Here is a 13,963-nt window from a genome sequence, read left to right as displayed (position 1 = left end):
GGATGAGACCCCGAGTTTAAAAACGTCAACAGTACGGACTGAAAATAAGATTTTTTTTTTTTCTGTGGATAATGACTGTGGCTGTCCTCCAGCACATGGGAGGGATTCTGTGGTTAAAGCAGAATGAGGAGGAGGAGGAGGAGGAGGAGGAGGAGGAGGAGGAGGACCAAACTTCCTGACATGATTGAATTCAGTTTTTCCAGCCCTAGAAACATTTTTCCTCCGTGGGATGTGGATTCTTGCGGTGTTGCTCAGTTTAGCTCCACTGGAGTTACAGAGTGACACAGCAATTACACAAAAATGACATTTCTGGTACTGATTGCCGCCCTGCATGCCAAAGAATGACTGTGGATGATTTCAACATGATGTATGTAGGGAATGTATGGATGCTTATTTTACTTAGTGCTTGAATTAAATATTCAGTTTAGCTGCTTCAGTTTGTTTTACAATCAAGATTTTAAACCCTAGTTGACATTAATGGACTGTTTTATTGGTACATGGCCTCTTTTACATGATCTTTTTTAAGAACATGTAAAAAATAGCTGTGAATGAATAAAAAAGTAAAGAATAGAAGAAAGTATGAAAATCTTAACATAATTTTATGTAGCAGAAATACATTTTTTCTGCTTTCCAATCTTGTTAATCATCTTGTGACTACTTGTAGGGGTCCTGACCCCCCAGGTTGAGAACCATTGTTGTAATGTAAATGCAGCCTTGGACATTTTAATCTACAGTGTTATGCTTCAAAGGTACTTTATATGCTTTTAGTTTCCAATCATATCAGTGACTGACTCTGGATCATTCTTAAACAATGTGCATATTGTATTATTTCTTTGTTGCACTGTCCTCATCCTGGTATGTTTTACATGTTATAAAAAATGTCAGCCATCTGTTATGGAAATAAAGTTTACATTTTAAATTAAGGTTTAAGAACAGTTCAATTAAAATCACACCAATGCATATTTTATTTAAAAAAAAGAAACATATTAAACAGATATCATTGTTAAAGTTAAATACAATATGTTTATGCAGGTAAACGTATGTCTTATCGTATAGCAACTTTTAAGAAGCAATGTTCCCTCGTTCAGATGTTGAAGCTTTTGAAGGAATCGAGATGCTTCCTATCGATTTGGCTCTGGAGCTCTTCGGGGATGCAGTGAGAGAATTTGTATTTTTCCTTAATCCACTTCCCCCCTTCAGTGTTTTCAATTGCCACAGCTGCTACACCTACAGGAGACAATGTTTACTTTAAAATATGGAGTTTCACACATTTATGACGTTTCAATTCACCAAAACTTTGACCCACCTACGACAGTGCCGCCAAACCTCTCCACCAGCTGGATGGCAGCCTTCATCGTGCCTCCAGTCTCTATCCATTGGTCCACTAACAGCACCCTCACACCTGCAGTATGGGGAGTCATGTGATTACTTATATCTGCTGGATGTTGAATCATTTATATTAAAAGTGTTCATATGGAAAACAAAGTCAAGTATTTTAAGAAAATGGTACACTTCATTTTTTTTAATAAAAAGCCTAAAGATACAATTATAAACAATTTAGAAAAGATTAAAAAAGGAAAAAAATAAATGAAATGTAAAAATGCAAATATATACTGAATAGGAAAAAATACAAAGCAAGCATAAACAATTACACATACATACATAGTTACATTTTTAAAATTTGATGTATACCTGACCAAATATGCATGAAGAACAATTAATTTAATAATTAAAATCGGAAAAATCATACAAAAAAACTAGCATCAACCTTGTGTGTCTCTGCTCTCCCTCTCTAACCCTCCACTCAGGGAACATGAAACTCTAATGAATAAAAAAACACACCACTCATCTCTGAAGGTATTTAAGATTGATTGGAGTTTTTGTTTAGATATTCAATCAATGATTACCATGGTTACGTTCAAACATTTCAATGTGATTATTCTGTAGGCGACTTATTCTCTCTGCTGGCATTGAACTAAGCAGACCTGAACATCCTACATACTTTTTTATTCTTCCCCTAATTGTTCCAAACATTTTTGGACGAAATAAGACAGACTCGACTAAGATTATCTCTGTGCACTAAAGATGATCATTTGTCTTCATAATATCTGATAAGCTGTCAAACATAATATAACAAAAAGACAGAATTTCTACTGGATCTTTAATTCTCAGATGACAGAAGTCATTAATGAACTGATTGTTGCTGTAATTTGCTTCAAGCAACACTGGGGGGTGCTGTGTCACCAGGAATGAATATGTTAGTTTAAATCAAAGGTCTGTAGAGGGGGATGTGGGCCTTCCCAGGGGGCCCCCAAACTGTTTCAGGGGAGGCATTAATTTAAATTGTGTGTATCATTATTATATAACAGTGCATAAGTGCATTGCAGGTTTTCCTATGCTCACCAAGCTAAATATTGTTTCAGTATGAGCTGCAGATTAGAGTTTTGGTGCTAGATGATGATCTTCTTCTGGCTTTCCCTCCAAGAAAGACTCTCAGAGAATAACATAACCTAACCTTACATTGTGCATAGAAAATATTCAACATAAAGACTGGATATTTACAAAACAAATTCAGATAACACCAGTCTAAACATATCTATTGGTAGGACAGCTTTCCCTCAGCTGGGTAAACAATCATTTTCTCATGAGAAATGTTTAGCATGATTAAAGGATAAAAAGTAAATATTAACCTGGTTTTAGCACATCCAGTCTTACTTCCATAGTCTTTTCTCTGCCTGTGTAGTCTGTGTAGCTTTGGTTTTGGGTTGCGACACACAGGTGTCCTGCTTTGCGGATAGCCAGAAAACCTTTTCCAAGGGTGGTGGCAACAGACGCACCTGAAAAACAGATTGAGAACATTCATTTAGCCAGATAGAATGATTGATGATGATTTCCAGTTTAAACTGGACAAGAATATTTAGACACATTGTGCCACTAAGCAGTGTCTGTTTAAAGCAGTGAGACACAAATATCTAAATTTAGTATCTGTGGCAGTGGGTTAGGTTTCCTGACATATTAGTAGGGTAACTGGCTGGTAATATAAAATTAGCGTGACACACCATGTGTCCAACAAAGCTATTCATTATTTTCCCTCTAAATCTTATAATATGTAAACAACCCATTACTGTATGCCATCTCACTTATTTTATTATTATTGGATTTTTTCACTGTGTTGTTGAGAAAGGCAGATCATGCAATTATGTAAAGATACATGTAAACATTTATGCAACATAAGGAAGGGTGAAATGGATAACCAGGCCCTGCAGAGGAGCCGATACACACGCCTCCCAAATCTCAACAGCCTGAGTGCCAAGCAAAATCATAAATTGATTTTTTTATAGTTTTATAACATACAAGTGTAAAAGAAGCAGCCAACGTCTCAGAACGATGCCTTCTGTCAAGTCTATTTATTACATTTTGAAGATTGTGAAAAAAACAAAAATGTTTACCAGCCAACACAATTAAATCTGTCATGTAAGCATATGGATCCGTTGACTGACATCATTATTGTATACAAAATTGGCAAAGACTGGAGTTCAGGAAATTAAAGAAAAGGTAACCAGTATTCAGACAGAAGCAAAACATGGAAGCAGAAATTGGTCAAATTTACTGAGAAACAATGAGAGTTAAACTTATTTGGTTTGTTTGTTTGTTTTTTACCTAAAATGAATCCCATTGCATCTATTCCAGCAACTAGGTCAATAGTGTCATTGTGGAATGGACTGAGCAGATCTTTGACACAGTCCGCAAGAGCCTGAATAAAGAGCAAAGACAGTGAATGTGTAAATTACAAAGTGTGCATGTGAACGAACACATAGCGTGTATACTTGTGCACTTATAAATGAGTGACATACTGTGTTCAGTCAGACACCAGAAACGGTATCAGCACAGTAGAAGTGTTTTTCTACAAACTGTACCTGGGAGTTACAGTAGAGTCTTGACGGGTCCAGCCAGGCAAATGTTGGTCCCTTAGTGTTAGGTGCCATTAAAGAAAGATACCATCCTTTATGCCTGTCTGCAGGAACGGCCAATGCGTCCATTTGAAATACACCTCTTCTCAGAGCGGTTCGAGGGAGAAACTGGGGTGAATGAACTGGACTGTGAATGAGCAAGTGTCCCATATCAGGTTCCAGTGGGGTGAATGGTGGGTGGGAGGGGGCGGTTAATAACACTGCACTTTGTCACTAATTCACCCTGAAGTTGCTGCAGGCTTTTAAATTCAAAATCTAGTCAAATAATCATTTAATGATCAGTCATTCATTCACAGTAGTGTGGAGAATTCTTCTTTGCACCGTTACTGTGACAGATATCCACAGCTCATTTAGTTTCTCATCTGACTCTGTTTTCCCATTGAGTTGCAGTGGGAGGATCATTGTAAAAGGAGGAATTTGGCACTAAAAAGACACTGAAAGATTTGACTTTATCTGACTAATTTGGAAAGTGGAAGATTTAAATTAGTTTTAGATAAACTTTTAAATACACTTTAGTATGGAAGAAGGACTGATGACTTTGTGATTACAGCAGAAACATGTGTCAGCGTTCATTTGGGCACCAGACTGTTGTTTTAGTACAGACTTGAGCAATTGTGAACCTGCCCTTTAAATGACAGCCACCTTGTCAAGCTCACATGGGGTCAATGTTGCATACTCTGTTTAGGTATATTTAGGTAGAGTGTCACATTTAGACACAGCTTTCATTTATAACGTGACCTGGTTCTGGCATTGAATAAGCAGATGTCAGGAGTCATAACAAAGCAATCTGTTTAAAGCATCATATACATTGCTTCTAAAACAGCAGATGGTCGTTCTGTCTAATGTCGAACATTTTCAGATAATAAATGTTCAAGAATGTGTCACTTGCTTATGCAGGTGACATAGCTGTGCTTGCAAGTTGTGCAACAAAAGTAAATCTGAAATCCTAATAAACTTTAGTGAGACTGTACATTTTAGTTTTATGTAATAATAGTTATTAACACTGCACTGAATGTAGAGAAACGAGCTCAGAGCTGCTGTCTTCAAGCTTTTACGTCAGGTGTTTAGAATCAATGGGGGATCAATGTCTAAAGAAGCTCATGTTACCATCATGTTCGCTGCTGGAGCAACCAAATCCATGATGTCAACATGGAGCTGACTGTATTCACAGTATATTTCTCACCCGACAGACGGGAAACTTTATTAGGGTTATTAAACAAACTGGTATCTGAAATTTCATCCTGGTTTTGTGCAACATAATTCAAGCTGAGCTCAAGACTCAGTGCCAACAGTAACAGTGCTTTCCCACAGGTTTTGTTTTATTGTCACAAACCTTATGCACTTAAACGTTACATCAGAATGTTCACTTACTTTCTTACTTTACACATTTACAAAGTTTATAAGATAATACATCTTGCAAATGTTAACATCAATTTTAAAATTCTCTAACTTTTCCATGCAGATGTTTTATGTATGTAATGAAATACTGAGATATATTGAGGATTTAAGATGGTTGTGGTCCAAGCATTAAAGCAAGACTTGCTATCAGACATGATTTAACTTAAATGTAGTGTAACAGTAGTAGAGAGGAATCTCAAAGTCAGCAAACTAAGGAAAATAAATGTCAGTATAGCTAGGCCCAATATCTAAGTTTGCTAACATTAGCCAACATATATTAAAGAGCAGCACAAGTGAGGCCATGCCAAAAAAATCAAGGGTGAATAGAACAAGGTTTTGTTTTAATTCTGATGACTTTTACTTTTCTTTGTAAAAGGAAGATTGTGTTACACTTTCTTTCTTTTTTTTTTGGGGGGGGGGGTCACATGTTACAAAGCTTTGAGGTCGACAAATTAAAAACAAAGTGGCAGCAGATTTGTCTAATGCATATATCTGAATGCCTGGACAAATGAGACCAAAATGATGTGCATGAATTAATACCACTAGGCATAAAGATTTTTAAATGTTTAGTTTCTATGATTTACATAACATGTAATGCCCTCCTAGGACCCACATTTTACATTTAATACTCCATTGAGGTTTAATTCTGGTGTATATCAATCACAGAGGAAATATGAAGTGTTTTACATATGGTGAAGGAATGCATTAGAATAACACAATAAAAAGGGAAACAAATCAATTAAAATAGATTAAAATATACATATTTCACAATGACTTCATGTTCGGTATACATGGTATACATGCAGGAAACTTCATACAGCAGCCATAGTGATGAAGCAACCGGCTTCACATTGACTTTCATTCATGAAGGCCAGGATGCTGCAGTGACTGAGTGACTCCTCGCCTCCTGCAGGGGGCTCTGTTCTGCAGCTCATGTGTCTTGTGGAGCACAGCCTTACCCAGCAGGAAACAATACAGCACATATTTCATCAAGTTTCACCTTTCATTTTCACTGTGTGGTCTTACTTGACTACACATGGGCCCCGAAACTCTCCAGGTCAACAGCAGGATTACTTTCCTCATTTTGCCCCAAATCCAATCCCTGCAGAGATCACTTTAATTCATGAGAACCCCCCCCCCCCCCCCCCCCCAAGATTTGGTCGAATGTTGCCTCTGGTGATTTTACATCATTTCTCTCCGCCTTCCAACAATCCGATTTGAGTGCCTTGAGTGGACTGGATCCCGCCTCTAGAGCTCTGTAAGACCAACCATGTGACAAAACACTGGGCTGATTAGAAACCAACCTGACAAGAGGGTATTCTTTGGGAACAGTCATTTGTTCAAACACAGAAACTCTGCAGTGCATCATTCTCTTAATTATATGATTTCTGTAATAATGTGTCCAAAAATGTCACATGTAAGCCCACCTACTATAATTATGATATTGATTAATGATATTGAGTGCAGCAATATATAAAAAATCCATAAAAAGAGAATCATTATGTGAATATTTTTCATAATTATATATTTAGACCTACTAGTCCAAACAAAATGTATGGATCCCTGACAAAACATGTGCTGTAAAATACTGAAGAAATCCAACTAAATAACTATATTGCCTTCTTCTTCAAGCTTTTGAGATAAAGTTGGCACAATTCAACACATCAAGAAAGAACAACTGCTCAATTCTTTATCTGTGCACCTAAATATTTCAGGATTTGGCTCTGCTAAGTCATGTAACTTTCTTAAATACTCATACAATACAACCAAAAGATTATGGCAACATCACAAAAAAGCAACTGGCATAACTCATGCCAACGGCTCAACATACCTGCCTCCCACACAGCCAACCCGCCCTGCTTTTATTCTAGTGAGTTGTATCTGATCAGTTCAGATTGTGACTTTATGTTGCTCAGCTCCTTCACTCTGGGTGCTTGCGTGCCACGGCGCCTACTTTTCTCCACATTCCACAATGAGAGAGTTTTGTCTCTACGATGTGATTTAGGTCATCACCAATTCAGTGCATGTTTTGTGGCATTTGAAAGATGTCCAATCTCCTGGGTTGGCACAATCACCCCATGCTTGTTACCATGGAAAGCAGGCCAAGCTAGAACCTCCTCCATGCGTGTTCCCAAAGTAAATCTCCACTTTCTGGGGGGTTGAGCCGAAGGGACTGGGAGGTAACTTGCGGTCAACTCTCTCAACACTGAAAGGTGCTGGCGGTTTACACACCGACATATTAACCCTCTGCTCGAGTCCTGCTGGTTTTTATTCAGAAGTAATCACTACGCGCTTTGCAGCCGTGCAATAGATAAGGATCAAGGATCAAAGATCAAGGATATCTTTATGATCTCTAAGGTAAAATGCAAGCACTAAGCAAACAACAATAAATAGAACAATGGATGAATAAGATGAACAATGAACAAAAATACTATGTCAATACATCAGACATAAACAGAGAACAATAAATATGTAGAAATCAGTTATTTAAAAGGCCACAACAAGCCAGAACAAATGTATTTGTAAATCTACTGGTCCCGCATCTTGGCAGACTATCCGGAGCAAGACGGAAGCAAAATGAACTCATGGGACAGGGTGTGGCTAGGATCGGTTAGGATTGAGCTTTTTTTAAGGTTTTGATTTTGAAAGGTCAGGTTGGACAGGTTATTCAGGGATATGCCTTTCTGCCTTTGAACTTTCTGCACACTTTTACCCGTGCCAAGCAGACGACGAGAAAGTGAGCACGGATTCAATAAAACAGGAATAAATCAAATAGGCAACACCCAAACCAGACTGGAAATAAAGAAACCTAAAGAGGTTAATTCGGCTGACTCCTCCCAGTGTTGCAATGTATCTTATTAATAATCGCAAGACCTCAGCTTCGCCTTAAAAGTGGGTGGGCTGCTAGAGAGGGCTGGAAAACCGAGAGGAACTGTCTCTGTTACGCATGGTGCTGAAAGTGCAGCATCATGTGGTCGGTCTTTTTTGTCTTTCTGTCGTACTTGGACAGAAACTTCGTTAAGGGCGACTTCCTCAGCCTAGCTTTGGAAGCAGAGAAGGAGAGCAAAGAAATGTTCTCCATGATTAATGGCACCTTTTGCGCAAAAATGTCAGCGGTAGGAGAGAATTTCCTCTACCAGGTGTCAGATGGAGCCGAGGCGGTGCGCTCCATGGTCAGTCCCGCCGGGAAGCTGGTTAACTGCTCTGTGATAGTGAACCAGATGCAGGTGAAATCATTCATGCACGAGTGCAGGTTGGGACTGAAAGAGCAAAGAGCCGGGGAGCACCTGGACACGCGTTTTGAGCGCATGGATGAAGCCAAGCTGATGTGCCGGGAGTTTAAAAAGAATTCGGAGCGCGCCGGCACGGTGGAAAGAAATGATGACCCTGACCTGCAGGACAAGGTGTTAAAAAGATCCAAGAGAGGCTTTACGTATCCTGGGACCCTTTGGTGTGGAGCGGGCAACATGGCTGATAATTATAATCAGCTAGGTATGTGATAGTAGATGTTTAACAAAATGAAATTCAGAGAGCATGTTGCAAATATTAAACTGTTCATCCATTCTCACATCACAGGGGAATTTGCAGATACTGACAGCTGCTGTCGGACGCATGATCACTGCCCCCATGTCATTCATGCCTTCTCTACAAAGTATGGTCACACTAATTTCAAGTGGCACTCCATCTGTCATTGCGACTGTGATAAAACGTGAGTAAAATGATTTATATACTAATGTATTACTGCGTTGGTCTCAATTGTATATGTGCAAATGGTTGTTATTGCATTTAGGCACAGTTTATTGTACATTTGTTAATTATTCATTCGTGTTGGCCTACTACTCAAATAGATGATGAAAGTTGAGATGGAAAGGCAACTGCACAGCATTGTCTTGGTGTAATGTTGTATAATGAAAATTATAGAAATCGAGCCAGGATTGTGACAGCAAGTAACACTGCTGGAAACCTAATGATCCATTCACAGTTTGCCTCCCTCACTGTAAAAATGAATGTTTTCTTGGCTCATAAAAAGCTGAGTAAAATTTTGCAGCAACATTTTTAAGAATTAGCCTGAAGGAGTTTAGACCATTTAAACATAATCTTAAAGACCCACAAACGAATCAGTTACACAATCAGTGAAAATTAATTCAGTCAATTTGAAATAGCTGTTGAGTTATTTTGACAAATGTACCAGCTCAAATTTTCTCTCAGTCAGTTGTTTTCAAGGACTTCTCCATTATAAATAAATGATTATTCTTTTAATGGTCTGAAATGAAGCTTCTGACAAAAATGAAAGATGTGAGTCATAAGGGTTAGTGAGATAATGTGAGTGAAATATCAGGAGGACCAACTGAGCTAACAAATAGTTCACAAAGAAGTAACATCTTAGATGTGTCACTCTGAGTTAGAAGGACAAAACTAAAGTGAGTTTGGATGATGAGAGCATTATTCCAATGATTAATCTGACAACCTCAAATTGAGTTTAGGGACTCATGCAATAATTTGGATAACCACAACTACATTTTGGAAACTAATGAAAGCTTAACACTTTGCAGATGAGTTATAATTCCAGATAAATAAATTAAAACATTTTACAGTTGCACAGTATCATCAAAGCAGGGAGCATCTGCAGGGGAGGAGTCGTAGCACCAAGTCAAACTCAACAAATATGCTTTTGTCCTTTTCTGCAGTGACACTACTGCACAACTGTGTTGCCATTTCTTTTTGTATTTAATTGATACCAAATTGTGAATTTTTGTTCTCATATTCTGCAGGTTGAGAGGCTGTCTGAGGAAAGTCAATGACACATCTTCCAGGATTGTCGGTCAGGCATTCTTCAATGTTATTGGTGTGCCTTGTTTTGAGTTAGCTTATGAAGAACAGTGTGCAGAGCGGCACTGGTATGGAGTGTAAGTATATTTGCCTGTAAGAAGCTTACTGAGTTGTATTACTTTCAGCAGTCATACCAACATGCTATTTCTGCTGAATGATTGAAACTAAGCAGGTGTGGGCTTGGTTAGTAGTTGGATGGGAGACCTCATGGGAAAACTGTAGTACTGGTGGGCCAGTAGGGGTCAGTCATATATATATATATATATATATATACACACAAGGAAAGATAAATTAAATGCAATTTATTATTTCTATTTCTGAAACACCACACAAAACCTCCCTTTTCCTCCGCTCTCCCATAGGTGTAAAAGATATGAAAAGTTCCCCATTGCTGTGCTCCAGGATGCTGTCCCGTATGACTTTGGAGGTATCGAGGTCATTGATGAGTTGCCAATTGTTCCTCCAGAGAAGAAAGATTCCCAGAAAATGGACAAAGAAGAAAAAACAGAGAGTACAACACAGTCTACAATGTCAGGGCCTGAAGAACCTTCACTCAGAAACGTGGTTACGGCTGCCGAGGACTTTATCAAGGTGCTCGCTACCGTCTCAACCTCTCAAAGCTCCAACACTGACTCTGACAAAGACGAGACGCAAAGCTCTGAGAAGAAGAAGAAGAAGAACAACACAGGCAAAAAGAAAAAAAACAAAAAGCGAAAAGGAAAAGGAAAGGGGAGGAAGCAAAAGCAAAAAGCAGGGGCAGTTGTTAAAATAGAGGAAGGAGCAACAGTTTCACCCTCTGGCAGCAAGGCAGAAGAAGTCATCTCTCTGAGTAACTTCATCAGTGAGTCACACAAACACGACCAGTCAAGTAAAATCACGAACAGAGTCAGTGACGATGAATATGCACTCAGAAGAAAAGAGGAGCCCTCAAATGGAGTCATGAAAGACGAACCAGCGATGGATAAGGAGATGGTTTCCATTACATCACCTATGGCAGTTAAGAAGAAGCCAGTCAAGACAGACAAGGATGCACCGACAGTGTCCACAGAAGTTGTTATTCCACATAAAGCAGAAAGCAGATGGTTAAGAAAGGGGAAGAGAAAGAAGAGCAAGAAAATCCCTTTTTCTCCCTCTGAAGAAGTTGTATTGAACATTGATCAATCTGTAATGAACACAAAAGACAACTTAAGTACCATATTTGTGCCTGCCATCATTACCATAACTCCAATGACACAGGCCGAACAACAAAATTTTGGGAGTGACACTGAAAATCAACCTGTTGTAGGCAGAGCTAGTAACCCTGTTGTAATCACTGATGTCAAAAGAAACAGGTCAAAGGAGAGAGGAGTAAGGGACAGAAGGAAAAAATGGAGGAAAGTCAGCTCAGCTTCTCCTATTGTGGCCCCTGAAAATTCTTCTGCTGACAATGGGGCTCTGACTGCTGTGCCATCAGGGCCCGCCATGGAGCACCTGGTCTCTCACAGGCCAGAAGTTTATGGAGGAAGGATGACTGTCCATGTTACAGCTCTGAACCCTTCATTTAATGTTTTGAAAAGGCAAAGGTCAAAGCAGCGAGGACTGAGAAATAGAAAGAGAAAAACAGCTTTGCCTCTTTCAAGTGAAAATCCACTTTTTCCCAACAGCTTTGAAGATGTCCTTCCAACTCTGTACACAACAGGAGCATTGAAAAGTCCTATAACTACTGCAAGTAACTGGCCTACAGAAGGAATAGGAACTCACAGTGAATGGAGGCTTTTTACAACAGCCATCCCTTTTATTATTACCAAAAGACATGGGCAGACAATCAGGCAGCAAAGAAAACCAAGAAAGAAAGCCACACCTGCTGCTCTCCATGACAAAGTTTCTGTGCCTAAACAAACTGCACATACAACAATGACATTTACAACTATGCCATCCAAAGTTACCACACCTAAAGAGCTCAATTTTCAGAGATCTGAAAACTCAAAGCCCTTCATGACCACCTGGGCTACTCCCTTGAGTCCAATTCAACTATCTATCGAGAGAGCGAGAGAACAGTTCTCCAGAAAGAAGAGAAGAAAAGCAACGCAGTCTGTTAGACAACAATGATCCCTGTGGTGCAAACGTAGCAGGACATAGGCTGAAAAAAGGCAACTTAGCTGACTAGGATAGCTCCCGATGATCAGATAAGTTTGCTTCGTGATGAGATAAACACTAGCCACCATGAAATTCTTACAGTATAATATTTTCAGGTCCAGCATTTAAATTGCAAAAATCATATTTGATTGTAAAGTGAGAATCATGTTTTGTAATACTGCATTTTGCATGTCTTCAATAAAATGTGTGAATGACTGTGAATGTATGTTGTCATAAATTACATAAAGGAACAATTTACTCTAAAGGTGAAGCTACAGCCATCAGCTGGTTAGCTTAGCTTAGCATTAATAGTGACAACAAAATACATCAAATAGCAGCTCTAAAGCTTACTAATTAACACATTTTATCACGTTTCTTTAATATGTACAACCACCAAAATCTTGGCTATGCATTAACTTTCCCCATTTAAATTGTTTGAGCAAAGCTAAACTGACCTCCTGCTGGTGGTAGCTTCATATTCATTGCACAGACATGAGAGTGGTATCAATTTAAGAAGGTCAAAACTATTATTCCTTTAAACATCTTTTTAGATATCTGAAATGGTACATACTCAGGTTAAATATGACTATGTTGAATAATAGTTGAATAGATAGATAGTATGACTGATTTGTCACATTTCTTCTCTTATCTGGAAGAATTGAATCAAAAAGGGAACATTTAAACTGAGGTGCTTAACTCTAACCTGCTTAGCTTGAATTTTCCATGTATGAAGGAACCAAGCCAAGAAATGCTGCAAAATGTATTCACTGTGCTCTTTTGTTCAAGGTGACCAAGGACTTTAGCCTCATAGTTTACACCCCCATCGTGGTTTAAGTCAGGGTCATTCTCCACGCAGATTAAGTTCCTGACTTTGCACATTACTTTCTCTCCTCACCGCTATGAATTGTAACACCAAGCACATAGGCTGAAATCCACCAGGTCAGCTGATCCTCACATGCTTGCATTAGAAGAATTTATCTAAATGAGTTTTGAAAGGGTGAGACATCCAAATGAGATGTCCACCACATCTGACATGTATGCAGTACTCTATTGAGGGAAGATTTTCAGATATACTGCATAGTTTCCGATTATCTTGTGTAAATCCTTGGCAAAGGAGCTTGGCATTCACTCACAATCATAAGCTGAAATGGCAGCGCAAGTAACACAGTTGGATCTGTGATAAAGCCTTTTTTTCTCACAGCGAGGCAAAGAAAGTGGCCGGAATTTTCCATTTCATCTAGTATGACCTCTCAGAATATATTCTAGGTTCATGTCTATGCGCATATAAACGTGCAAAAGTCGAAATTATAGGGTGGGGTTTTAAAACACGAATGTTGACTGTAACAAAATACTCAGAATACCCACTAATTGAAAATAATGTATATCTGAGAATTTACAGATATGCAACTTTGACCCACAAGAGTGCTTTATTAGTTTTATTCATATGTGTAGCTTATGCATGTAACTTAAATTTGTCCAAATAAAATGAACATGGGGATAGAAAATAATTAACACTCTTGCAGAGGCCAACACACACTACATGCACTGTCTATTATTTGGAAACTGGAACTAGAAACATTAGAATCTTCGCAGCAAATTCTTGTCAGCACATTTCATTAAATATGTCACTGAATTTATGTGCAAGTTAA

General features: G+C 38.6%; 1 protein-coding gene across 1 annotated transcript; it reads right to left on the bottom strand.

Annotated features, from left to right (window-relative positions):
• Positions 1-866: 866 nt before the first annotated feature.
• On the bottom strand, positions 867-4,077 carry zgc:174895 (uncharacterized protein LOC100126024 homolog). Its single transcript, XM_053321109.1, has 5 exons — positions 3,918-4,077; positions 3,661-3,754; positions 2,691-2,837; positions 1,307-1,402; positions 867-1,227 (listed from the first exon to the last, which is right to left on the bottom strand). Exons 1-5 carry the CDS (start codon positions 4,038-4,040, stop codon positions 1,085-1,087), a joined length of 603 nt encoding a protein of 200 aa, XP_053177084.1. The 5' UTR covers positions 4,041-4,077; the 3' UTR covers positions 867-1,084.
• Between the last annotated feature and the right edge of the window lie 9,886 nt (positions 4,078-13,963).

This window comes from Scomber japonicus, chromosome 6 (genome assembly GCF_027409825.1).
Source record: "Scomber japonicus isolate fScoJap1 chromosome 6, fScoJap1.pri, whole genome shotgun sequence".
NCBI lineage: Eukaryota > Metazoa > Chordata > Actinopteri > Scombriformes > Scombridae > Scomber > Scomber japonicus.
The sequence above is the reverse complement of the archived record's forward strand: the minus strand, read 5'-3'. Positions and strand labels throughout refer to the sequence as shown.

Bases quoted from the DNA above. Each gene is read 5' to 3' on its own strand.
- zgc:174895 (XM_053321109.1), bottom strand. From the start codon at position 4,040: ATGGACGCATTGGCCGTTCCTGCAGACAGGCATAAAGGATGGTATCTT. The intron at 3,755-3,917 runs GTACAGTTTGTA...CTCTTTATTCAG, and splicing joins GACTCTACTGTAACTCCCAG to GCTCTTGCGGACTGTGTCAA. The intron at 1,403-2,690 runs GTTAATATTTAC...CCCATACTGCAG, and splicing joins ACTGGATGTGCTAAAACCAG to GTGTGAGGGTGCTGTTAGTG.